The 27,269-nt window shown below is 38.7% G+C and overlaps 1 protein-coding gene across 2 annotated transcripts in view; it reads right to left on the minus strand.

Annotated features, from left to right (window-relative positions):
• Positions 1 to 11,752: 11,752 nt before the first annotated feature.
• The window catches only part of LOC132820840 (sorting nexin-9-like), a 93,119-nt gene continuing 77,602 nt past the window's right edge, over positions 11,753 to 27,269 (minus strand). For both annotated transcript variants that reach the window (XM_060833185.1, XM_060833186.1), the window contains exons 13-18: positions 24,469 to 24,546; positions 22,549 to 22,625; positions 22,335 to 22,424; positions 15,197 to 15,311; positions 13,799 to 13,890; positions 11,753 to 11,870 (exon numbers count right to left, since the gene is read on the minus strand). In XM_060833185.1, coding sequence (XP_060689168.1) covers positions 11,826 to 11,870; positions 13,799 to 13,890; positions 15,197 to 15,311; positions 22,335 to 22,424; positions 22,549 to 22,625; positions 24,469 to 24,546 — 497 coding nt within the window. In that variant the 3' untranslated portion in view covers positions 11,753 to 11,825. The remainder of the gene's footprint in view (positions 11,871 to 13,798; positions 13,891 to 15,196; positions 15,312 to 22,334; positions 22,425 to 22,548; positions 22,626 to 24,468; positions 24,547 to 27,269) is intronic.

The following is a 27,269-nucleotide window of genomic DNA, read 5'->3' on the forward strand; positions in this document are numbered from 1 at the left end:
ACAGGGAGGTTTTCTATACTTACGCATTTTTATTACCCCGGTTTTTGATCAGTTATATAAAGCCAATTACGTGCAGTTGTTACAGAAAATTAAGCAGGACCTTTGGCGCTGGGAAGGTCTTCCGATATCTTGGTTGGGTAGAATATCTTTGGTTAAGATGAATGTTCTTCATTGCCTATTATATCCCATGAGAATGCTCCCTTTGATGCTGCTAAGGCAAGCACTGCACGGGCTTAATAGCTGGCTTGGATATTTTATTTCGCATCATAGATGGTCGCTTATTAAGTTGGATAAATTGCATCTTTCCCAAGAAAGGGGAAGGTCAAGACTTTCCGGACTTTAGGAAGTACCAATGCGTTCCTTGGTATCCTATGTGGCTGAATGGGCCTGTCATGATTCACGATCAATTTGATTGGACATTGAGGCCTCTCAGGCAAAATGCTCCCTCATTAACTTATTGTTTATGGACAAGATGAGAACTGTTATGGATCATTGTAAAAATCCGATTGTCCTAAACACAGTAAAAGCATGGAGAATGATGCGGCAGGGTGAGGGCAATTTACAAAAACTTCCCCTTTCACTCCAATAGTGGGAATGTTGAGATTCTAGCTGGGTTTGATGGACTCTGGCTTTAAGCTTTAGGAGTCCAGAGGAACCTCCTGTTTGGGAGACTTATTCCACGGGGAGGTCATGATATCCTTTGAACAGCTGAGTCAGAAGTTCAAGCTACCTGGGAAGGATCTCTTTGGATACTTCCAAGTTAGGGACTTTGCACAAAAAAAGACCACATTGATGGTCAATCCTTACAAATTGGACATGGAGAGGAGAGTGCTCCGGTCAGTGGGTGCCCCCTCGGTTAGCACTCTCTATCACTTACTAGGTAGTAACGTGTCGAAGGACATGTAGTGGCTATACAAAACCTAGACTCAAGAATTAGGAGTGGAAATCTCCTCAGAGTTGTGGGAGGACATCTGGGAAAATGTTAGGAAGATCTCGATTTGTAATAGGACTCAGGTTCCAGATGACTGCAGGATAGCTAATATGATTCCTTTCTTCAAGAAGGACAGCTGTCCTGGGCCAGGTAATTAGAGACTAGTTAGTCTGATGTCAATGGTAGGGAAATTAGAGGTAAACAATTCTGATGGATAGGATTAATCAATAGTTGAAAAGGCAGGGATTGGTCAAGGATTGTTGGCACAGATTTGTTAGAAGGTGAAATTGACTAACTTAGTTGAGTTTTTTTGAAAAGGTTACTAAATATATTGATTAGAACAGTGATTGGGTTTACATGATCTTCAGAAATTCCCACATGGAAAGCTAGTCCAAAAGATAAGAGCCCATGCGATTCAAAGCAAGTGGCAAACTAGATCCATAATTGGCTTGCAAATATGAGGCAAAGAGTAATGGTAAAGGGTCGCTTTGTAATTGGAAGCCTATGCCTATAGTGTTGTATAGACCCTTGCTGTTTGCTATTTACGTTAATGGTTTGGATATTAATGTAGAAGATATAATTGGTAAGTTTGAAAATCACACAAAAATTGGTAGTGGTGTTGATACTGAGGAGAATGGTGCTTTTCCAGCACCACAGTTTTTGACTCTGATCTCCAGCATCTGCAGTCCTCACTTTCTCCTCCTCCCTGAGGAGAATGGTCTCAGGCTAAAATCTGGCACTGATCAGTTGGTAAATTGGGCCGAGCAATGGTAGCTGAAACTTAATCCCAATAAGTGCGAGGTGGTGGAATTGGTATAGTGTGGGTGTTTGTTAGTCAACATAGATATGGTGAACCAAAGGGCCTATATTTATGCAATATGCCTGACACTAATCTCTAAACACCACCTGTGCCATGAGTGCTTCACTGCAGAAACTGTGGCCTGTGATCATGTGATAATACGTGAGTATTTGGCTCATTTGCGTGTCAAACTTTTAAAAGGGCATTACTACAAAGGTGAAAATACAATTAGTCTCATGCTATTGTCTGCACCTCCAAGCTGCCCAGTGCCTCTGCATGTTATGGGGGAGAGGAAGGGGATGTGATTGGGTCAAGGGAATAAGTGTGATAAAAACATCAGAAACAGAAGCAGGAGTAGACCATTCCATCAACTGAAACTGCACAATTCATTATGGTTGTGGCTGACCTTCATTTTCCCAAGTATCTCTCATATCCCTCAATTTCATTAGAGACCATAGTCTAGCATCACCTTAAATACGTTCAACATGGAACATCTATAACTGTCTCCTTATTTCAGTGTTAAAAGATCATCCTCATCCGAGACTGGCCTCCCAAGTCCTAGGTTTCCATGCCAGTGGAAATTACCTCTCTGCATTTAAACTCTCTAGTTCCTTCACAATCATGTGAGTACAATTAGATCACTTCTCATTCTTTTAAACTCTAGAGAATGAATGCACTATTTACTCAACCTCTCGTCTCTGGGATCAATCCAAAGAACCTTTGTTGTACCATCTTCAATGTCAGAATACCCTTCCTTAAATATACAGACCAAAGCTGAACAAGGTATGCAAGGTGTGGTCTAACCAAAGTCTTCTACATTGGTAGCTTTTTTTTTAGTTCCTACACTTCAACCACTTTGCAAGAACATCTAAAATTCCATTTATCTCCCTAATTGTTTTCTGGTTTGAATACTAACTTTGTGTTCCTTGCATAGTACATTCAAATCTCTCTGAACATCAACATTTATAAGATTCACATTTTTTAAAAGATAGTCTGCTTTTCTGTCTTCTGACCAAAATGAGTAATATCACGCTGCACCACATTATACTCTTTCTGGCACTATTTCGCTCGCTCACTCAACCTGTCAGTATCTCTTTGCAGCCTGTTTGTGTCATCTTCACAGCTGACATTCCCAACTAGACTTGTATTCTCACAGTGATGTAGTGCAGGCAGCCCAATCTTCTAAAGGCTTAAAGTAAAGCTGCACTAAAATATTCCTGCAATGTAGATTATTAAAAGTGAACATCAGGGCCATCAGAGACTTCCATAGTGGTAAATATGGTACTGGAGGCATTAATGGAGTAGGGGAGTAGGAAGTCAAAAAGTGTGGTGCTGATGAAGAGCTTATGCTCGAAACGTCAACTCTCCTGCTCCTCGGATGCTGCCTGACTAGCTGTGCTTTTCCAGCACTACACTTTTTAACTGATCTCCAGCACCTGCAGTCCTCACTTTCTCCCAGGGGAGTAGGAAAGCAGTCACCACGGTTTCATGGACAGAGCAAAGAGACTCTCAATGATTAACCTTCGAAGGGAAAGGAGACGGTCACTGGGAATATCAATTGTAGCAGCCTGAACCTGACAACCTAATTGCAGTGTTGTAATAGTTGGAATGAACTCACTTAATGGCAACACATATATCTTGACATTTCTTCTTTCTGTCATTATACCAGTTTAATATATCATAACTCCAGCACAACTCCCTGGTGTGTATGAGTCATGATTGGCATTAAGATACTCCCACTCATCCGAACATACATATTAATACTGCAGCCTCAAACCCATGTCTAAAAGCCTCCACATTTCTTCAACTTTTCATCAAGGTTAGGTACATCAGACAAGATGTGTCATTGCAGCATTATAGCAGCTGTGTGAAGTTAGAAGAGCATCCACCCAGGATGCATAGCATAGAGAGGTACCATGTGGGCCACACTCCAAAGAAGTGGCTGATATTCTGCAGATGGGGAAAACTGTGCAAAGCTTCTATATTGTTTCTTTAATTTACATTGTTAATAAATAATCTATTTTTGCATTGTTGGTTGAGGGATAATTTTGGCCAGGCCTCCCCTGGCCTCTTTGAAACAGTCTGATTAGATCTTTTACATCTACCTGAGCAGGCAGATGTGGATTCAGTTCATTATTTCATGTAAAAGGCCATATCTCCAACAGTGCAGTGCTTCCCACTCTGCTCGTGTATCAACCTTGCGTTATGCCAATGCACTCAAACCGCACAGTGGGCAATGTCACCTATAGGAGTACCACCAACTGAGCCACAGCTGACACCCTGCTACACATATCATCCCAATACTACATGAGGCAACTTATTTCCCAGAATTGAATGGATTTTAGTTTTGTCTGGATTCAATTAAGCAAATGCATAACAACAATTTCAGCTTAATAACTTTATCGAAGAAACTTGAAAGGTCCAGAAAGGATTTACAAAGATGTTGCCAAGGTTGGAGGATTTGAGTTATCGGGAAAGGTTAACTGGGTAGTCATGATTTGGAGATGCTGGTGTTGGACTGGGGTGTACATAGTTAAAAATCACACAACACCAGGTTATAGTTTAACAAGTTTTAATTGGAAGCGCTAGCTTTCAGAGTGACAACCGCCTGATGAAAGAGCAACGCTCTGAAAGCTAATGCTTCCAATTAAAGCTGTTGAACTATAACCTGGTGTTGTGTGATTTTTAACTGAACAGGCTGGGGCTGTTTTCCCTGGAGCGTCAGAGGCTGAAGGGTGACCTTATAAAGGTTTATAAAATTGTGAGGGGCATGGATAGGGTAAATAAACAAGGTCTTTTCCCTGAGTGGGGGAGTCCAGAACTGGAGGTTTAGGGTGAGAGGGGAAAGATATAAAAGAGATCTAAGGGGCAAGTTTTTCATGCAGAAGGTGTTACTTATATGGAATGAGCTGCCAGAGGAAGTGGTGGAGGCTAGTACAATTATGACATTTAAAAGACATCTGGATGTGTATATGAATAGGAAGGGTTTGGAGGGATATGGGCCGGGTGCTGGCAGGTGGGACTAGATTGGGTTGGGATATCTGATCCGCATGAACAAGTGGACTGAAGGGTATTTCCATGCTGTACATCTCTGACCCTAAATGATCGCAATAAAGATTTTTACCTGAGTTTCACAGGTTTCCAACTAAGTCATTTCATTGAGTAATTACATTTGCACTTGCAAAACCTACTATTGACCAACATAACTGGGCAATTTCCAAAAGTTTTTATTTAAATTTTCCTTCAAAAAATATTTTTTGATATATTTAAGAATGATCATTGATTAATCCTATTGGAAATACATATGTTTTAATTAATAAGCATTTTAAACAAAGTGTTAATCTTATTTTGGAAATAAACAAAATTGTTTGCTAGTTAGAGTGGGGTAATTTTATTTAAAATTAATTCAAAACTTTGAAAACATACCATTAAAAGGTGTCAATGCAATGTAGAGTTTACAGAGGAGATTTTCGGAATGTTGCCCAGTGTGGAGAAGTTTCATGGGATTTGGGTGTCACTGGCAAATTCAAATTTTATTGCCCATTCCTATCTACCCTTGAAAAGGTGGTAGTCAGCCACCTTCTTGAACTGCTGCAGTCTTTTTGGTACAGGATCTGTGACCAAGTTAGGAGGCTTGTGGCTTAGAGAGGAACTTGCAGGCAGTGGTGTTCCCACGCATTTGCTGCCCTTATTCTTCTAAATGGTAGTGGTCACGGGTTTGGAAGATGCATTCAAAATTCTATGATTCTGTGAAAGTTATAAGGAAAGATTGAATAGACCAGAGTTGTCACCTTTCAAACAGAGGAGTCTGAGGGGAGACCTAACTGAAGTGTATGAAAGTATGAGGAATCCAGATGGAATGATGAAAAAAAAGTCCATTTCTGCTTGGTTCTGGAGTTCAGAACTGAGGTTTAAGGTCAGAGGTAGGGTACTTAGAGAGGATTTGACAGAAAATATTTTCATTTGGACAGTGTTGAGGATCAGGGCCTCACAGCCTGACAATATGATAAAAATGGAAACACTCATAATATTTAAAAACTACTTGGATGTGCACTTCAATTGCTGTAAGTTTCAAGGCTGTTGGCCATAAACTGTGTGAAGTTAGGCTGGGTGTCAGTGTCTTAGACATGGAGACATGATTGGCTGAACAGCCTCCTTCCATGCTGTAAATTTCTAAGCTTCTATAGAAAACCCACAAAGCTCTTCCTAATCAGCTAGTTTCTATATTGACTATTTTGAGCTAAATTGGTAAGAGGTTCTTTGAGACTGTGCTTTTGAGAACAAGCAGGAGAACCTTCTTGCAGAGTTTGTACACAAAATCTTTCTCTGTGATCCTGTCAAAATGTTTCAGGGAATTATTTGTTGAAATTTCTGGCAAAACCACACGAGATACTGAAGAAAAATGGTACAATGGTTCCAAATATGTTTGTGAGTCATAATGTTCAAAAATATGATCTGACAGATTTTTAAAAATGCCATTGTTGTGTACTGTAAGGAACCAGTGTTGAGCTATAGCTTGTACCTTCTCTTGTTTTATTACTTGATTTTGACTGTAGGTGGTATAAACAACTTGCTGTTGTGATGGATCTGAAAAGGTCACGTGTAGAAGCTGTTTTAAAAGTTGGTGGAGGTTAGTAAAGCTTAGGGGATGCATTTCAATTTGAATGAATTCCCAATGGTTGTTTCACATAACTCTATTGAACTCTGTTTTGTTGAAAAATTTCTAACACACAACAAATTTCAAAATATAATCTAAAAATTCAGGTGAAAGTCAAGATCAATTTATATTTACATAGTAACTTTTAACATGTTGAAATGTCAGAAGAGCACTTCACAGGAGCTCTATAAAATCAACTGTAACACTGACTTCATAAGGAACTTTTAGGTCATTGACTAAAAGCTCAGTTAAAGATATAATCTGTAAGTAGGAAAGCGAGACAGACCACTGGGAAGGAGTTCCAGAGTTTGGAACATGAGCAACTAAAGTACTACCACCAGTGGTGGAGAGATGATAATTATAGGTTGTTGAGCCGGAGGATATCACAAGGATAGAGAGGGGCCAGGACCACAGAAGGATTTAAAAACAAGAATCAATACATTGATGAACCATTTCAGGGGATCAGAACCTTTCACTCATAATAATCAGCATTCTGTTAATAAAACACTTAATTAATTTGGATTAGTATTAATGCAATTTATAGTGTTCTATGAAAAGAATAAAATATTTTCATGAAACATTTTAATGATTATCTATCATAATACATCTTTGCAGAATTTAAGTCAGAAAATGAAAGATCATCTGGGCCTTCCTGCTAAATCATTATTGATATAATGAATTTCTGTGTCTAATCATGGTTAGTCCCCATGGTATAAGATCAAGATGGAAAAGGGTGATAAATGTAGGAAATAAAATTATTAGGCAGAGAAAATTGGAGGCCTTGCATTCAGGAAGGAGATGACATGATGACAGTTAGCAGAAGTTGGGTGCAATCGAGACTGTGATCACAGGAGTAGAAGTAATTGGAAACTTTTTTTGGCTCATAGGTCTATTGAACAAAAGCCATTCCTGCCATCAGTCTTTGTATAATGTTAATTTTGCAGCTGGGACTGCAATATACAATCCATTTCTTGTTTTCTCTCATATCCTTTTCAGAAGAATCTTTCAGCATCATCTCTCCGGCTTTAGTGAAAAAGGAAAATTTAAAAATGCAGTTTCAACTCCCTGTCGTGTTCTTGCGATTTTAGGTTTTGACTTGAGACAGTGGTTAGATAGGAATGCCTTGGAATCCAACACAGATATGAATATTGCTTTTCCTTTGATGGCTTTAAGAAGTAAATAAAGAGAGAGACATAGTTTTCTCAATTTACTGTTACAATTCCATCTGTCTTGTTCAGTAAAAGCAGTCCCTGGAAAGACCCTGCTGTCACCTCCTTTTAAGGAAGAGCCTTCCAAGGACTCACTGCCCTTTGTGACAAAAAGATTTCCTCACCTCTGCCTTAATTGGGTGACCCTTTATTTGTACACAGTGATTTGTAATTCTAGGTTCTCCCACAAAAGGAAACATCTTTTCCCCAAGTGCCCTGTAAAGATCTTGCAGAATGTTATATGTTTCAATGGAACTGATATAAGAATGGCCTGTCTTATATTCCCTAAGACAACCCATCCAGGTTTACCCAGTAAAACATTCTCTGAACTGGTTCTAACCCATTTTTGACCTTCTTTAAAGGGAAACCAAACTGTACACAGCATTCCAGATGTAGTCGCACAATTGTCCTGTACAAAAATATGCTTTTGTATTCAATTGCACTCTCAATAGATAATAACCTTCTATCAGCTGTACCTGCATAACACCTTTACGCACTAAGACATCCAAATCCCTTTACATCTCACCTCTGCAAACTCTCGCCATTCAGCTAATATGCTTCTTTTTTTGATCTTCTTGACAAAATGGACAATTTAACATTTTTCCACTCTCTACTCAGTTTGCCCTCTAACCTATCTATATCCCTCTGTAGCCTCCTTATGTTATCTTCATAACTTACATTCCCATTAATTTTTGTGTCATCAGGAAAAGTAGCAATCATACCTTCAATCCTTTCATTCAAATCACTTACATTCATTCATTGTAAAAGTTGAGCCCGGCCCCAATTTTTATGCTACACTACTTGACATTTCCTTTCTTTTATTTCAAAAATATACTTTATTCATAAAATATTTTGATGATCTGTACAATTGGTCATGCCATACATCCGTAAACATTCCATTTTTTGGTATACAGAGACAGAGTAATATTCATATATACAGGTCTGTACCTTTATATATTTAACTGAGGCGTCAGCGGAGCCCAAATGACTATGTGGACATATCTTGCCATCCAGAAAATGGCTCACTAATGCCTATTCTCTGTTATGTATTACGTAGGCAATCTTCGATCCACGCTGTAAGGATTTGCCTTTGTATTTGTGTGATTTTAAAAATCGGGGTTGAAATTTAAAAGAATTACTTTAGAAACAAATGTTTGAAAGAGTAGCTGCAGTTTTGAAAGCAAATAACCTTCTTTACATGGCAGGCACTTTAAACAATTGTTTGAATAAACAATATTGAGGTTCAGGTTGCAAATGATCTGGAGTCAAGAGTGTGTACTGGTATAACTTTTATTGGTTACAAGAAGCTGATTGGCCTGTGACAGTTATCATTGACAGCGATCTTTTACTTGAGAACAACTATATGATTGATCATTGGGTAGTTGGGCAGCTTGGAACTAGAAACAAGTTATAGAGAAGAAGGGCTGGAGGCAGGTAGATACAGAGTTAGAAAGATAGATTCACAGGCTGGCCAGCATTTACTGCCCATTCCTAGTTGCCCTTAAGAAGGTGGTGGTGAGCTTCCTTCTTGAACTGAGGGAGATTTCCCAAGTGAAGTAAGATGATATATTTCCAAGTCAGGATGGTGAGTCATTTGGAAGGAAACTTGCAGGTAGGGATGTTCCCATGCATCTGCTGCCTTGTCCTCTGGATGGAGGTGGTTATAATTTTGGAAGATGCCTTGGTGAATTTCTGCAGTGCATCTTTAGGTGGTGCACACTGCTGCTATTGAGCATTGGTGGTGGAGGGAGGGAATGTTTGTGGACATGAATCAATCTGCTTCACCCTAAATGGTGTCAAGCTCCTTGAGTGTTGTTGGGGGTGCACTCATCCAGGTGGGAAGAATGTTTCATTATACTCCAGGCTTGTGCCTTGCAGCTGGTGGACATGCTTTGGGCAGTCAGGAAGTAAATTACTGACTGTAGGATTCCTGATCTGCTCTTGCAGCCATAGCATTTATATGCTGGTCCAGCTTAGTCTCCAACCAATGGTAACCCCCAGGATGTTGATAGTGGAGGCTGAGCAACGGTTATGCCATTGAATGTCACGGGGTGTTGTTTAGATATTCTTTGCCTGGCATTTGTGTGGCATGAATGTTATTTACCAATTTTCAGCCCAAAGCGGGATATTGTCCAGATTTTGCTGAATTTGAACACTGTGCACAGTACCCTCAACTAGTAGTTTAATAGCTACATGTCTCTGAAGGCATTCCTCCAATTTAGCCTATCATAGAGACATACAGCATAGAAACAGACTCTTTGGTCCAATTAGTCCACGCCAAAGGTGTTCCTAAATTAAACTAGTCCCATCTGTTTGTGCTCGGCCCATATCCCTCCAAACCTTTTCTGAACATGACCTTGTTTTTTAAATATTGTAACTGTAGCTGCATCTACCTCCTTTTCTGGCAGTTCATTCCACACATGAACCACACTGTGTTAAGAAGTTTGCCCCTCATGTCCTTTTTAAATCTTTCTTCTCTCCTCTTAAAAATTTGGCCCCGAATTCAGTTCAATACCTACCATGGCATGTAAGAAATTTTAATTCAGTTAAAATATCACATCTGGAATGGGGACCACACAATTATTAGATTATTATAGAAAACCCCTCTGGCTCACTAGGGGATGGAAACTTGTACTTGGTCTGTCCTATGTTCAACTCGAGATCCACTGCAATTTTATTGACACTTAACCTTTTGAAATGGGTAAACGAGTTATCTCAAGGGCAATTAGAGACGGGCAGTAAATGCTCACCTGGTCTGTGACACCCATATACCTTGAATGAATAAAACATAATTGGTAACACTAGTTTTTAGTAAGCCATTTGAAAATTAAAAAGGAAGTTACATATATTTGAACGTAACGGTTATAACAATCTAAAATGATGCTGAGACGTAAGATTTTTTTTCTGATGTAAAAAGTTATAACAAAATAACTATAACATGTAGCAAAAATATAAAAAACTTTATTAAATATACTCCAAACAAAGTACAAGTGGTTATATTTGTCTTCTTATTCTTCCAGGCTCAAAACATAACTGAAACCAACAGAAAATATCAGATACATAAAAACACAAAATATTAAATATATGTTAATCTACTATAAAATATTTACAGTGAAGTATTGAGTAGTCAGAGCAACATACTCTGTTTAGCAAAATTAAGATTTCTAAATTAGTACTCCTCTTTAAAATAGCTATTTCTCCAAATGTGAACATTTTCAGTATTGTTTTTCCCTTCTATTAAGTTTCCCTCATTTCCCAGTTCCCCAAATAAAATGGGAAGTAATTTTAAAACAAAATACTACTCATGCCAAACTTGTGTAACGTAAATGGGTTATCAAGCCCCATAGTAACTCAGAAGCAGAATCTCTTCTTGCTGTACTTTTCCTTTCTGTCACGTAGGGCTTTGCTGTAGGAAGTCACTTTGTACTGATTTCACATTATTGTGAACGCACAGTTAGGGCTGTGAGTTGTTATGTAACTAAGCACTAAGAGTTTTATGTTACCTCCTGGAGTATTTGCAATTATTTTGCACTCTTCCCCCTTTTGTTAGCAAAGCTCTCTATTTTGAACCATCAGATCTCCATAATTGACTTAAAATCACTCCCTTTAGCACCTTGTAATTTACTTGAGTATGCAATCGGACCATTCACAATAGATGTATCACCAAAATGCTTTGACATTCCTATGACAATGTCATTTTAAGTTTACTTAATTTCCTAATCAACCTGCTCAGAGACGCTATTCCACGCCTCTGGAAAAGGTGGGAGTTACACTTGATTACAATTTAGTCTCTGAGAACGATTTAAAGATTATAATTCTTTAGGAAATTCCAAATTTAGTTATTTTTTAAATGAGTGGGGATGTTGCAAAATGTGGCCTACTGCAGGTAACAGACACAGTAGAATTAAGTTTTGGAGCATTTGCACAGATTCTGCATTGCACAATTAGAGTGCTGTTGCAACAAACTTTCTTTACAGTTCCAGCAAAGAGCCTCAGAATAGCTGGATTTAATTGTCAGGAAATGTTTTGTTAATGCTGCAAAAGTTCAATCAGAATTAAACGGAAGCAAATAAAGGAGTAATTACTGGAGCTGGTGGCAAAATATTGCAAGCAACACAAGTAGTAAAACTGAAAATATAAGTTAATAAATTTGGGACTTTACAAAAAATTTATATGTCAAATTACAAAATTGTAACTTTTTGAAGAGGTCTAAGAGTCTGGTGGGAGCCATTAGAATTCAAAGCGAGCATATGCCTCTCTCAACTTATCTGTTATCTGTAAAATAAATATAAATTCAGATTAGAAATGTATATATTACTAATATTGCAATGTCAAAGGTTAATTATTGAAAATAAAATGATCTTCCATTGTGTTCGAGTCTTGCGTTATTTTCTTCATTTTGTTTTTGTCTCCCATTCTTTCTGACCAATGAACTCTCTCAATTAAAAAAAACAAAATGCAGAAAATGCTCAGCTGATCTGAGCTCAGCATCAGTGAAGAAAGAAATAGAGTTACATTTTAGGCGGATGAATTTTTGTCAGAAATGAAGAAGTTCAAGAGATTGTTTCAGAAGATCTGGGATGGAGTTCTAAAGGAGAAGACAAATGTAACTAACTTGCTGGAGTTTATTTGGAAGAAGTGAGAGAAAGAGTCGCTGAGTGCAAGGTTGTTGATGTGGTGTACATGGACTTTCAAAAGATGTTTGATACCATACATTAGACTGTGACAAACGTTGTAGCTCATGTTCAGAAAAGATTTACAAGGATGTTGCCAGGGTTGGATGATTTGAGCTATAGGGAGAGGGTGAATAGGCTGGGGCTGTTTTCTGGAGGTCTGAGGGGTGAGGGATGACCTTATAGAGGTTTATAAAATCATGAGAGGCATAGATAGAATAAACAGACAAAATCTTTTCGTTTGGATGGGAGAGTCCAGAACTAGAGGTTTAGGATGAGAGGGGAAAGATATAAAAAGGATCTAAGGGGCAACTTTTTCATGCAGAGGGTGGTGTGTGTATGGAATGAGCTGCCAGAGGAAGTAGTGCAGGCTGGTACAATTGCAGCATTGTATGGGCCAGGTGCTGGCAAATGGAACTAGATTAGGTGAGGATATCTGGTTGACATGGACGAGTTGGACTGAAGAGTCTGTTTCCGCGCTGTACATCTCTATGATTCGATGGCTATAAAATTGGCAGAATAATAGGAAACAGTAACAGTCAATGGATATCTTTTGGACAGCAGGAAGATAGAGAGGGGAATTGGTATTGGGACTTCTGACTTTTCCTCCTTTATATTAATGACATAGATCTTAGTGCAGGTGTCATTTCAAAGTTTGCAGATGACATAAAACTTAGAAGCTTTGTAAACGGTGCTTGCAATTTTACCACTGGAAGTACATCTAGTTCTCTGAATATTTGATCTGTGCACAGACATGATAGTGGCAAGAGTACTTAGCCCTATCTTCACTTGAAAACATATCTGATTTTAAAAAAAATATTCATGACGTGTGGGCATTTTTAGTGTTAGTCCTAGTGGCAGTTAAGACTCAACCACATTGCTGTGCATGTGGAGTACTCTACAGACCAGACAAGGCTGGCAGTTTCCTTCCCCAAGGACATTATTGAACCAAATGGGTCTTTCTGACAATCAGTAATGGTTTCAAGGCCATCCAAGATTTTTAGATCAAGTTCCACCATCTGCCATAGTGGAATTCAAACCCATGTCTCCAGAACATTACCCAGGTCTCTAGATTAATAATCTAGCAATAATAGCATTATTTGATCCCAAGTAAGTTCCAGATAAATCTCACATCTTTACTGTCAAGTTCATATTTCAATGATATATCTGTTAAGTTTTGATAATAAACATGATTGGCCATTGTCTATGACATATATGTCAATTTTCTTGTTCACCTCTAAATATTTACAGAAGATTTGTTTTTTTGGTCAAAGATTCCCTTCATTGTTCCTACTCCAGGTCCAAAGTCAAAATATATTTAATCAATTTCTGCTTCAAAATGTGGTATTATTTCTTTCTGTTATGATTTTGAAGATCACTTTAATGAGACAATTCATTAAGTGTATAGTTCTAAAACAATTGATCCTTTTGGAAGATGGGAACATATTTCAATAAACTGAACTTGAGAAAATAAAATTCAAAAATTTTCAATAATACTGTAGTGCAGGTCATGGATCATGAAATATTTACCTTGCTATACATCTGAACCTGTTCATACAGAAAATGTTGAATTGTTTCTTTGTAGTCATTAGTAAGCTCACGGTTAAAGTGATTGATTTCAGCTGCAAAAATAATTAAACATTGTTACTGAATTGAAAGTTCTCAAACGCAACTGTTTAGTGAGAATTTCTCACTTTTAAATGCAAGTCTGTCAAGAATTCAGCATTTGGAGAATGCAAGTGTTTATAGCAACAATCTCTTCTTTCCAGCAGTTCACTATTCAGGAAGAAATAAAGTAACCAATGATTCTTGTACTCTGAGACTAATGTAAAAGGCTACATCCTTCAAAAAGATTATTGATTGTTATATTTGCATTGCAGAATATGCTGAACAATTTATATTCTGTCTTCTTTGAGTTCGAACAGTGACAATTATTGACTCCATCAAGGATGTCAGCCTGCCATGGAAATTCTGACTAAGCTGGAGCATGCTAAGTTTATAATTATACCGAGAAGTGTTTGTTCAACTGCAAAAAGATGATGTTGAGCTCAATAACTTCATTCAGACCTTTAACACCTACTTAAAAATAAAACAGGGAAACCCCCAACATTGCACAGAAAAGTCAGTGCAGTGTTCCAAAGCAAATCACACTTTTATAATTAAAATTGATTTAAAGTAAAAGCCAGGAAGAGTGAATTTTTGGAAGGAAATTAAACAAGGGTGGAATTGACAGCAGGATCTTGTGGGAGTACATTATTAATTGAGCCAGACTGGAACCCTGTTGTAGTGTCATCTGTGCTTTAGCTGTTGTTTTTATATGACCAATTAAAATCCTTGACAAATAGTAGGGATGTGGGGAGGCTGAAGTAGGTGGTGAACTACCTTTCCCATGCTGAATCACAGGTCTGACCCAACACCATCTCCTGCCAGAAGTCAGGAGTACTGACTTTACTACCAGTAGATGGGAGTCAAAATTACTCAATAGTTAACTGCTGCTGGGGACCCAGGCCACAGTAAGTATGGATTTGAGGAGGTTGCAGCAATATGAGAAGTCCATGGTTTCCTTGCAGAGCAAAAAGAAGAAATTTGTTTCTTTTTTCCAGTCCAAACGAAACATAAGAAAATATATAATTCACTTCCTTGACTTTCCCAATGCCAGAGTATCCATTGTCAAAGGCTTGTCACCAGGGGACTCTGCTGGAAATGTTTATGAGTCTTGTCTCTTATTTGAATTATGCCTTTTAGATTTGGCAAGTAAAAATAGTGGGGAATGGGAATACTGCAATTTGGGATGTGGCAGGGAATCATTGTGACAACGCTAATTTAATCTTTGCACTTGCTCAATTTCTACCTGATTGAGGAGGAGGTTAGATTGACTCCTAAGAAGTCGTTATCAAGAAAACCTAGACAATTTAAAAATGTTCATACCCTGTATAGTTGAAGACACGACTCCAGCTTTGAAAACTATGGCTTCCTTTTCTTTCATTGTGACTTTGTTGACTTGAGCAAGTTTTTCATATTCATGAGCCTTTTCTATTGCTCCCTGGGAAGAAAACATCACAAAACGTTTTTCAACTGAAGTACATCTACAGCAATGCATTAAAATCTGTTTAGTTATTTAAAAAAAAACTCGGAGAAAGTGAGGACTGCAGATGCTGAAGAATCAGAGTCGAACAGTGTGGTGCTGGAAAAGCACAGCAGGTCAGGCAGCATCTGAGGAGCAGGAGACTCGACCGTTTTAAGCCCTTCATCAAGATGCATTCCTGATGAAGGGCTTATGCCCAAAACATTGACTCTCCTGCTCCTCAGATGCTGCCTGACATGCTGTACATTTCCAGCTCCACCCTTTTTGAAATGTAAAAAAAATCTCATTAATTATAAATTGCAACACTTTCAAATCAAAAGCAATAATTGTATATATGAAGGTCAGGCAACAAGAAGGTTGAAGATGACATGAAAGGGAGGATGATAGATCCTGGAGTTTGCAGAAGGCCTACCTTTTAGAGGCAGGGAATTTCGTTTTTGGCAGTACTTACTTTTTGCATACTGGAACTGCTCACCAAATAAAAACATCACCAGGGAGTCTCCTTTGAGGCAGATTCAATGCCTCAATAGGTAATGTTTCCATCCACTGTGACCCAGGGTTTTAACACTGGCCAGTTAGAGACTCACTCAGCATATTATGTGGACTCCTGGGGCAGTGCAAGAATAGTAGCATGATTTAACAAGGGGTAGAAGAATACTCTGACTGAAAATTTGTGTTTGGAGTTACAAACATAAACCTAGCTTGTCATGTGGCAAAAAAAATTAGTTTTTTGCCTCACGAAAAGCATTATGGAATTTTACTATATAATTGGTATAAGAAACCATGGAAAAGTTAGAGAGCTACTAAAAGTACAATCCATTGTGAAATATGAAGCAGATAAAAGTACAGATATACATAGATGTAAGATCAAAAGTGAAGCCACAGTCGCCTATAGAAACTGGGCTGTGTATCACCTATTTTTTATAAGAGGGTCCAAAGTCTCCAATAAAATGGGTAGAGGCTCACATTATTAAAAAGGCACAAAATCAACAGAATGCTGAATGTTGAAAATCCAGTCAGCATTTATAGTCCTGTTGCAAATTCAAATAAGAGGCCTAACACTGGTTTATCGACCCCACCACAACATTGGATTGCCCTGAGTGAAATGCTGACAGCTCCAGCTATGTTTGGACCACAATTGGAGGCAATAGCCTAGTGGTATTTTCGCTAGACAATTAATTCGGAGACCTGTGTAACGTTTCAGAGACCCGGGTTCAAAAAGGCAATTGGTAGAATTTGAATTTGGTAAACATACGGAAATAAGAATTAAGATGACCATGATACCATTATTGATTGTCAGGAGAACCAATCTGGTTCATTAATGTCCTTCAGAGAAGGAACTCAGCTGTCTGACCTTCATTTGACTTGAAACTAATGGCAATGTGGTTGACAATTGACTGTCTCTGGACAATAAATGCTGATCCAGTCAGGGACACCCACACCCCAAGAAGGAATTATAAAAAGATAAATGCACACACCTGGTTTATCTGACAGGCAGTCTACCAGGTTACTCCAAATAAAAAGCTGAACATGGAGTCTGGGCCTCACATTCAAAGAACTTGGTTCCTTTGCAAATATTGCCATTTGTGTTCACCAATGCACACCAGCCTCTCTTACAATGCTTTCTGACATAAGATTCTCATTACCATTACCCTCAAGTCACTATTTCCCCTATCTCCCAACCTGCCTCTCCTCCTGGTAACCTTCTATCAGTCAACTGAGTGACAGCAATAGCCCAATCTTCAGATGCTCAAAGTAAATGCGGCCCAATATCAGAGAAATGTGAAGTCTCACTACCATGTTAAACATAGAACATAACACAGTACAGGCCCTTCAGCCCTCGATGTTCTACCAACATTTTACCCTATTCTATAATCAACCTAACCTACATACCCTTCATTGTACTATCTTCCATGTGCCTATCCAAGAGCCACTTGAAATCCCGAATATATCTGACTCAACTACCACTGCTGGCAGTGCATTCTACACATTCACCACTAAAGAACCTACCTCTAACATCTACCCTAAATCTTTCTCCAATCACCTTAAAATTATGCCCCCTCATGATAGCGATTTCCATCCTGGGCAAAAAGTCTCTGCCTATCCACTGTATCTATGTCTCTCATCATCTTGTACACCTCTATCAAGTCACCCCTCATCCTTCTTCTTTCCAATGAGAAAAGCCCTAGCTCCCTCAACCTTTCTTCATAAGACATGCCCTCCAGTCCAGACAGCATCCTGGTAAATCTCCTCTGCATCCTCTCTAAAGCTTCCACATCCTTCCCATAATGAGGCAACCAGAACTGAACACAATATTCCAAGAGCTGCAGCATAACCTCACAGCTATTAAACCCAATCCCCCTGCTGATGAAAGCCAACACACCATATGCCTTCTTAACAACCCTATCAACTTCGATGGCAACTTTGAGAGGTCTATAGATGTGGACCGCAAGATCCCTCTGTTTCTCCATACTGCCTACAATCCTGTAATCTGCATTCGAACTCGACCTTCCAAAATGTATGACGTCACACTTTTCCATGTCAAACTCCATCTGCCACTTCTCAGCCCAGCTCCGCATCCTGTCAATGTCCCATTGCAATCTACATTCGTCCTCCACACTATCCACAATGTTTAAAAAAATCATTTTTTATTTTCAGTGTGCAAATTCCAAAAGACATTCAGTTCTCAACAGGGTTAATCTGCACTGTTTTATTTGCGTGGAATACAGCTCTGGCCAAATACTTGTTTTGATTGTTTCTGTTTTTCGCTATAGCTCACTGCTGCTGTGACCAGTTAAGTTTGAACACCCTATTTTGTTTTGAAACCTGATTGAACGTTGGCAAATCCACAAGTTAAGCTTGTGTAGTCATTCCAATTACTCTTAATTTTATGAATGGTTTGGAATATGGATGGTTTAGTATATGGAAAGATTGTATGCAATATTTTCAGCACTGTCATTCCCAATTTGCAGAATCCTCTTTTTTATTAGATTAGATTTCCTACAGTGCGGAAACAGGGCCTTCGGCTCAACAAGTCCACACTGACCCTCCGAAGAGTACCCACCCAGACCCATTCCCCCAATAATGCACCTAACACTATGGGCAATTTAACATGGCCAATTCACCTGACCTGTACATCTTAGGACTGTGGGAGGAAACTGGAGCACCCAGAGGAAACCCACGCAGACACGGGGAGAATGTGAAAACTCCACACAGACAGTCGCCCAAGGCTGGAATTGAACCCGGGCCCCTAGCACTGTGAGGCAGCAGTGCTAACCACTGTGCTACCCAGCACAAAAATGAGCCCTCCTAGCACAAAAGTAGATTTAAATTTCTCAGCTACTATATCCTCAAATTCCACAAGCAGAGTAAAGAAAATCTACCCAATTAGCACTTTGTTTTGACAAAGAATCTAAACATATGCACTTGTCATAGTTCTGGGCATTATATTTAAAATCAAACATACCAATTTTTCAAGCAAAATGGTAATACATTATATAGATTTTGTGACTTTGGTTTAGAGATTATATTAGTTACTATTTCAAGATAAATGGAGTTTAGTTGGTATAAAAAATGATAATGTAATATAATGATCCTATTTTCATTTGTAGGATTTGAATGCAGTTATTTTGAATGAAAGATTACCAAGTGAGCCAATCAAAGCAGCATCATTTGGTGTCAGGTTTGCATTTATTCAATGTGCAAGCAGTCAACACGAGGAGGAGGAGGATAGATTCCAGTTGTGTGTGGGAAGGAGGATTAAAGTGCAAGCATTAAAGTGAAACACAACTGAGTGAGTTTAAAGTTACTTAAAATTTTATCTTAAAACCAGACTTTTTATACAAAATAAACCTGACTTCAAAATGGATGTTGCAAGGATGAAGAATCCTGTTCTGCGCTGGTTGGAACTACTGTTCAGATTTGCCTGTATTTTCCTCATTACCCTGAACAGTCCAGAGGATTTTAAATGGAGAGCACTCTGTCTTTTCTGTGCTGTATTGTGCATTACAATGAACTGTACTATTCTCTTCCTGGAGACTGGTGCAAGTAAGGATCAATGTCGTCATATGTCACATTTCACAGAAGTGGGCATTTTTAGTCTTGCTGTGGCGTTCACTACAGAAGCTGTTGTTCAAATTGTCAGTGCTATCGAGATGGGTATGCTGTTGCAACCTGGCCAGTATCAATTTCAACCTGGTCCAACTTGGCTGTCTGACTTTCACTTCGTAATAGTCTCAACTGCAGGTGTATGTTTTGTTTCTTTACTGTACTGGAAGGACCATTATCGCCACAGATGTTGGATTCTGCAGCAAGGCATGTTTGTGATTACACCAAAATCTACATATGGATTGAAATTGACATTTTCTTTTATTCTACTGTTGCTGCTGTGGGATTCTGAAGAAAACGGAACCGTTTCAACGATATTCTTTTACTTAATAGCTCACATTTTTTCTGTATTTAAAGCTGCTACATTTGTGATTCCTTCTGAAGTATCCAAACTAAAGATCGGATTAGGAATCATTTGCATCAATGTAGTACTGATCTTTGTTTATGGCCGAACCCTGTTATTGTGGCCTGAGCATATTTTGACACAATGCAGTAATAAGGTATACGTAAAACTTTGTGCACCAAAAGAAGATGATAAACTGTGTATGTTTTCCTTTTATAACTTCTGTGCTGGAAGAGTTACCTTTGCAATACTATCAAGTATTAATATCCTCCTGCTCATTTATGATTCAGTATCCATACTTAATTTTCATAAAACCAACATGGTTAATAATATCCAAAATGAAGCAGTGTAATGCAATTCATTGTAATGAATTCTTGGTGAATAAATATAAACATCTTGATTCGTACATCCTTATCTCATTAATATATTATAGAGCTTACAGTTTAAAATGAAGAAATAGGTTTCTGCTAAGCTGACAATAAATCATATTAGTGTGGAAAAATCTCGAGATAATAGGTTAATATTACAATGTATGGTATTACTAACAAATTTATTAGCGTTCATTAATAATATCACACAATTTAACACAATTGCAACTGGCAAGGAAAGCGTGAGAATGGATGTCAGCGAGAGAGTTACTTTTAAAAGCAAGGTTATTTGAGAGAAACTATCAAGAAAATAGAGCTGATGCAATGCAAAGCAATTCTCAGTTTAAAAATAAAATGTTCATTTCCGTTTGCAAAACCCAACTTGTTGATGTGATTTCAGTCATAATGTCAACCTTTGTTGTTACACTCTTGCACATAAAATCCAAGCAAATCGCACCCACCTTCCGGAAGAATATAAAGGAGAATGGGCAGGGACTTCCTGCCACAACCCTCCACTATAGGATGTTTGCCTCAATTTCCTTCCTATTTTCCCACCTGTCAGTACCACCTCCCAGCTGCCTGCAACTGATGTTATGGTGATTTTTCTCTGAGATTTGCCAAATTCAGATTCTCTTAAATTTTATCATACAGGATTTTTTTAAAAAACAGACCTTAAATAATTTGCTGGACTTCATAATGCATGAGTATTTAGTGGATTTAGGAATACACCAATCCTTGACCTGTCGAAGAATTTCTCAATATCTGCTTGTTTATGGCTACTTTATATGTTCAGAAAAGAAGCATTTTTTAAAATTCAGGTTTGAGTGGTGAAGCGTGACAGGTAACAGAATTGAGTACTTGTGGGAAGGTTGTTGTAAATAACAACCATATTATCATAAAATTCAATGTGAAATTATTGCCAATGAGGAAAAATAAGAGAAACCAAAGTACGTTTTAAACCTTCTTATAATTGTACCTACTAATGGATATCAATTAGTGCCATAAACAATTTCTCTTATATCTTCTCATCAGTACCTATTGGGATCCACTCAGTTTGCAGACCGACAAAACTACACAGTGACATTTACAAGCACATTTCATGGATTAGCCTATTGCTTATGATATTGTGTCAACTGCATTCAATGCCAACTGTCATGCTTTCAAAATACCAACGGTAGAAGATCTGAATCTGTCCCTTACAACTGCTTCTAGCACATTGTTACTGTTTATCTTGTATCGAATGAGTCACAACAGGGAGGTTGCCTCAGTTTTTGTTTCAAGTGGCTTCATTGGACTTCTCATCATTTCCAAACAAAATTTGAAGAATTCATTTGACCTTCCTGGTCTTTAAGGGTTCCTGAAACCAGTGGTTGCACAGTAACCTCAGCTGGAAATGGTGTCATCACAGATGTAGACATATAAGTTTACCTTTTGAAATCTCAAAAAATCCCTCCAAAATGTGAGTTGTCTTAAATGCCAAATATTAAAGTGAATCATTAACGTTGGCCATTATTTTGAAACGCTGTTGGTATTCAAAACAAAGAGTGGGCATGTCTTAAGCACATGCGATCTTCACAATGCAATCCATATTGCTTACTTGATCTTTTGTCCAGTTATAAAAATATGCAAGATTGTATGTCAGTCCACTTTTCAGCTATCATATGATCCAGCTATAAAAATAATTCTTAAGGAAACTTGCATTTCTGGGTGAAAAATTGATGATGACTATTCATGTAGGTATAGTATATTAATTGTAAAGTAGATTGATGTACACTCAAAATCAAGACTTTTGGGGACAGAAAGTGGGAGCCCATTTAAATTTAAAAATCACACAACACCAAGGTGTAGTCCAACAGGTTTATTTGGAAGCAGTAGCTATGGGAGTGCTGCTCCTTTTTCAGGTGGTTGTGGAATCCACCTGATGAAGGAGCAGCACTTCGAAAGCTAGTGCTTCCAAATAACCTGTTGGACTATAACCTGGTGTTGTCTGATTTTTAACTTTGGCCTCCCCAGTCCAACACTGGCTTCTCCACATCAGAGCCTCTTTAAGTTATGCCATGACTTACTGCGTACCTTAATAACTCCATAAATTACTCATGATCATCGTTGTCCTCTGTAAGTGTCCTAATATTATAATTCAGAGAAAAGAAACCTGAATCTAACCTTGAGGATGTTTATAATATCAGGGAAACAGGCCAGCAATCCTTTATACTCTTTACTGATCTCCAACAGACAGTGAACACCTTGCTTTGGCTGCAAGAGAAAGAAGCAGATATTTATTACATTGCAAAGGAGTATTTATGAAAACACAAATTTTTCAAAGAATGAATAAACAGTAAATATTTTCAAATAATTACACATAATTATCTCAATTTACCTGATCAAAATAAACATTCCCAATATCATCGTACGTTTTTCCCACAAATGCCAATGCATTTCCAATGGATTCTTTCCCTTTTGAAAAATAATTTCATAAAGTTTAATCTGTATTATGTTGGTATGACAATAACATCTACAATGTGGTATTTAGCAGCACTGTTCGTTGCTGCTGCATGCTTATCTATTTTGTAGTTGTCTTAGTGGCTATGGTCAAACAGATTTCATTAACCTGGCTCGAAATTCAATATCTTTCTACGGGCTCTCTCTATACAGGTGTGGACCACATGTCTAGAAGTGCAGTTGCTGAGAAAGCACTGGTAGCTGTGAATGTATTCTATTCACATTAATTTTAGCTTGGCTCAAAATGTACACAGCAGTCTGAGACATCTGGATATTTTATAAATATTGTTCACTATGCTTTTCAAGTTGCATTCTGGATGTGTCCAATCCTAAGTAGTATGAGATCACCTGGTCTTCATCTTCCAGCTCTGAATTAATATTAATTTGCTTTGCTGGAACAAAGTTGCACCATAACTAAATACTAGCACACTACTGCCAGTTGATGTGTCAACAGAACAGGGTAATAAAAAAAATTAGGATTGCTTTGTTTATTTGTGTTATTTGCATTGCCCTCCTAAATCCACCCTGTGCTAACTCGTTTGCAACTATCTGAAGATATTCAAAGTGGAATCAGCTTTGGACCACCAGACATCCATGTTGGTTGGGTCTGGCTAGGCAGTGGTGGTTCTGAGCTGGCTCTTTAAGCTATATCTTTTCATCTTCTCTTATTGTCGAATTGTTAAAATAGTGCCGGATTATGGTGACCAATAAAAGCTATTTGCCATATTCTATTGTATTTTACAGTGAAATACACTTGAAAATAAATCATTCATTTAGAAAACGTAAATAATTAATTACACTCTTCCAGTATTGCTGTTTGACAGTACCATGTCACAAATGCCCATAAACATAAAATCAACCTATGTGTTTTTTTAACTCAATAGGGCGGCACGGTGGCACAGTGGTTAGCACTGCTGCCTCACAGCGCCAGGGACCTGGGTTCAATTCCCACCTCAGGCGACTGACTGTGTGGAGTTTGCACGTTCTCCCCGTGTCTGCGTGGGTTTCCTCCGGGTGCTCCAGTTTCCTCCCACAGTCCAAAAGATGTGTGGGTCAGGTGAATTGGCCATGCTAAATTGCCCGTAGTGTTAGGTAAGGGGTAAATGTAGGGGTATGGGTGGGTTGCGCTTCGACGGGTCGGTGTGGACTTGTTGGGCCGAAGGGCCTGTTTCCACACTGTAAGTAATCTAATCTAATCTAATCTAATCTAAAAAAAAATTAGATGTTGGCTCTGATTTGTGGCAGAACCTTGTGTCCAGAGGGGCAGAAATATAATCAGCATTCTATTAATGATTAATCAGCTCATTGATCGTGGCAGGACTCTCCCCACTTTTCCCCTCAGGATACTTCTCTCATCTGACACTTTAGCCAGTGGAGGAGGAGGGGGGCAGGGGTAAAACAGGAAATTGGGTGCCTTGTGAAATTTAGTCTCTGAGAGAAGCCTAAAGTAAGCAGAACTTATTTTAGTCAAATAAGAGAACAGGGCATAGGATGTGAGCTAATGAGTGCACTGTGTTTCAGAAAAGATATAGAGGTTAGCATTTTCTAGAATCCTGCCTGCAGCTGAAAAGACTATGAAGATCAAACTCGAGGCTTCCAAGGTTCATCCAAAATATTGCCCAGGTGCAGGTAAATTTACATGTATAACCTACATTTTTGTGGTGAATTAATGCATCAATGTATGATATAACAGAAGTTAAATCTTACGTTTCTAAGTAATGTTTTGAAATTGCTGAAACCAGATCCTTATGCTTATTAATTTGATAAAGCAAAATCAAAGTATAACAATGTACTTTACCAAGATAGGTGCTTTTAGCAAATGATGCTGAGATATCTGAGAAGGCCTTCCCTATTTTGATATACTCTGACTTCAGTGCTGGAACAAGAGGTTTAAAAGTGACATAATTAAATACACGTTAACACAATTCAAATCATGCCACAGCAACACTGAGGCAAAATAGCCATGCTATCAATTTTGCATAAATTATAAAAATTGCAATCAATACCTCAAATAATCTATGTATTGATAGTCATATCAAATTATAACAAGCCATGGTTACCTGAACTGTAATCTTAACAATTAATACAATGGGAAATGCTTTTTGATTATTTCCAATGGTTTAGTAGCCAAATGCAGAGCGTATTAATTAGTCTGCTTTTTAAATAACTTATCCTTTCGTTGAATGTGGGTGTACCTGGCCAAGCTAATATTTATTGACTTCTGTAATTGTCCTGATCATGAGCTGCCTGCATTCTGAAACCACATGCAATTCTTGGGAGTATGGGGACAACTAGAATTCTGTTAGGGAGGTAGTTCCAGGATTTTGCCTAGTGACAGTGAAGAATCAGAGTTCCAATTCAAGATGTTTGTGGCTTGGAGAGAAACTAGTGGGAAGTAATATTTCTACGTATCTGCTGCTTTGCCCTCCTAAGTGGTATAGGTTGCAGGTTTGGAAGGTGCTTTAGGAGAAGGCTTGGCCGCAGTGCATCTTGTATACACGACACAGTGGGATGCCAAGCAAATGGGCTGCTTTGTCTTGCATGGTATCGAGATTCTTGATTGACACTGAAGTTGTTCCATTCAAGAAAATGGAGAGAATTCCACTATGCTCCTGACTTGTGCCTTGTAAATTGTGAAGGTGCTTTGGGGATTCAGGAGGTCAGCTTATGGAACCAGCAAGAGGAACAAACAATTTATCCAAGATTGGTGTGTGGAAAGACTGGTTACATCACCACTCAGCCCAGATAAGGTATTTAAGGGGAATGGAAGGGGAAGAGATCATTTCAGAGCCAAGTGAGTGATGCAAGTAGTTTGGAAAATATTGTGTAGGGCCAGGAGAAGCATGCGTATCAGGATCAACAATATTTCAATGAAGAGTGCAGGAGGGCATGTCTGAATCAGCACCAGGCTACTTGAAAAAGACATGTTAATCTGGTGGAGCTACTAAACAGGACTACCCATGTGCTAAACAGCAAAATCAGCAAGCGATAGACCTTACTGATTCCACAATCAATGGATCAGATCTAAGCTCTGCAGTTCTGCCACATCTAATTGTGAATGGTAGGGGCCAATGAAACAACTCACTGGAGGGGAAATCTCCACAAAGGAACTCAGGGTGAAGCATCTGTAACAGTCTTCAGCTAGAACTGCTCAGTGGGTGATCTATCTCAACCTCCTCCAGATATCACCAGCATCACAGTTGCCAGTCTTCAACCAATTTGATTCACTCCATGTGATATCAAGAAACAATTGAAGACACTGCATTCCGCAACGGCTATGGGCCCTGACAACATTCCAGCAATAGTATTGGAGGCTTGTGCTCCAGATCATAGCATATCCCTAGTTAAGGTGTTTCAATACAGTTATAGCACTGGCATCTACCAGATATGTCCTGTAGACAAAAAGCAGAACAAATCCAACCTGACCAATGTTCTGATCAATCATCAGTAAAGTGATGGAAATGCCATCAATTGTGCTATCAAGGAACTCTTTCTTAGCAATAATCCGTTCACTGATGTCCAGCTAAGGTTCCGTCACGGCCATTCAGCTCCAGACCTCATTACAGCCATGATTCAAACATAAACAGAAGAGCTGAATCCCACTGGTGAGGCGAGCATACTTACCTTTGATATCAAGGCATCAAGGAGCCCGAGTAAAACAGGAATCAATAAGAATTAGGGTAAACCTCTCTGCTGATTGGAGTCATATCTGGCACAAAACAAGATAGTTGCAATTGTTGAAGGTTGGTCACTCAATTCCAAGACATCTCTACATGAGTTCTTCAATGTAGTGTCCTTAGCCCAATCATCTTCAGCTGCTTCATCAATGACCTTCCCTCCATTTTAAGATGAAAAATGGGGATGTTCGCCAATGTTTGCACAATGTTCAGCACCATTCACAGCTCTGCAGATACTGAAGTAGTTTGTGTCCAAATGCAGGAAGGATGTTACAAAATCCAGGTTCGGCAGGATTCCAGATTCACACTCCACAAGTGTCAGATAGTGACCTTCTCCAACAAGAAAGAATCTAACCAGTGACCCTTGACATTCAATGGTTAAATTACCACTAAAACCCTCATTATCAACATCTTGGAGGTTTCCCACTGACCGGAAACAGAACTAGACTAGTCAAATGAAGACTGTGGATACAGGTGAAGGTCAGAGACTAGGAATATGACAGCGAGTAATTCATATCCTGACTCCCAAAAGCCTGTCCAAAATATACATAACACGAGAATGTAATGAAATAATTCCTACTTGCCTGGATGAGTGCAGCTCCAACAATACACAGGAAGTTTGACACCATCCCAGACAAAGCAACATGCTTCACCGGCATTGAATCCACAAACAACTCCCTACAACATCTGTGCTTAGTAACAGCAATGTGCATCATCTACCAGATGTACTGCAGAAACTCTCCAAGGCTCCTTAGACATCACCCTCCAATGCCATTACCACGTCCATCTGGAAGGAGAAGGGGAGCAGATGCATTGCAAAACTACCACCAGTAAGTTCTTTTCCAAGTCATGCATCATCCAAAGTTGGAAATATGTTGCCATTCATGCAGCATTGCTGGGTCAAAGTTTTGAAACTCCCTCC

Source organism: Hemiscyllium ocellatum, chromosome 12 (assembly GCF_020745735.1).
Source record: "Hemiscyllium ocellatum isolate sHemOce1 chromosome 12, sHemOce1.pat.X.cur, whole genome shotgun sequence".
Classification (NCBI taxonomy): domain Eukaryota; kingdom Metazoa; phylum Chordata; class Chondrichthyes; order Orectolobiformes; family Hemiscylliidae; genus Hemiscyllium; species Hemiscyllium ocellatum.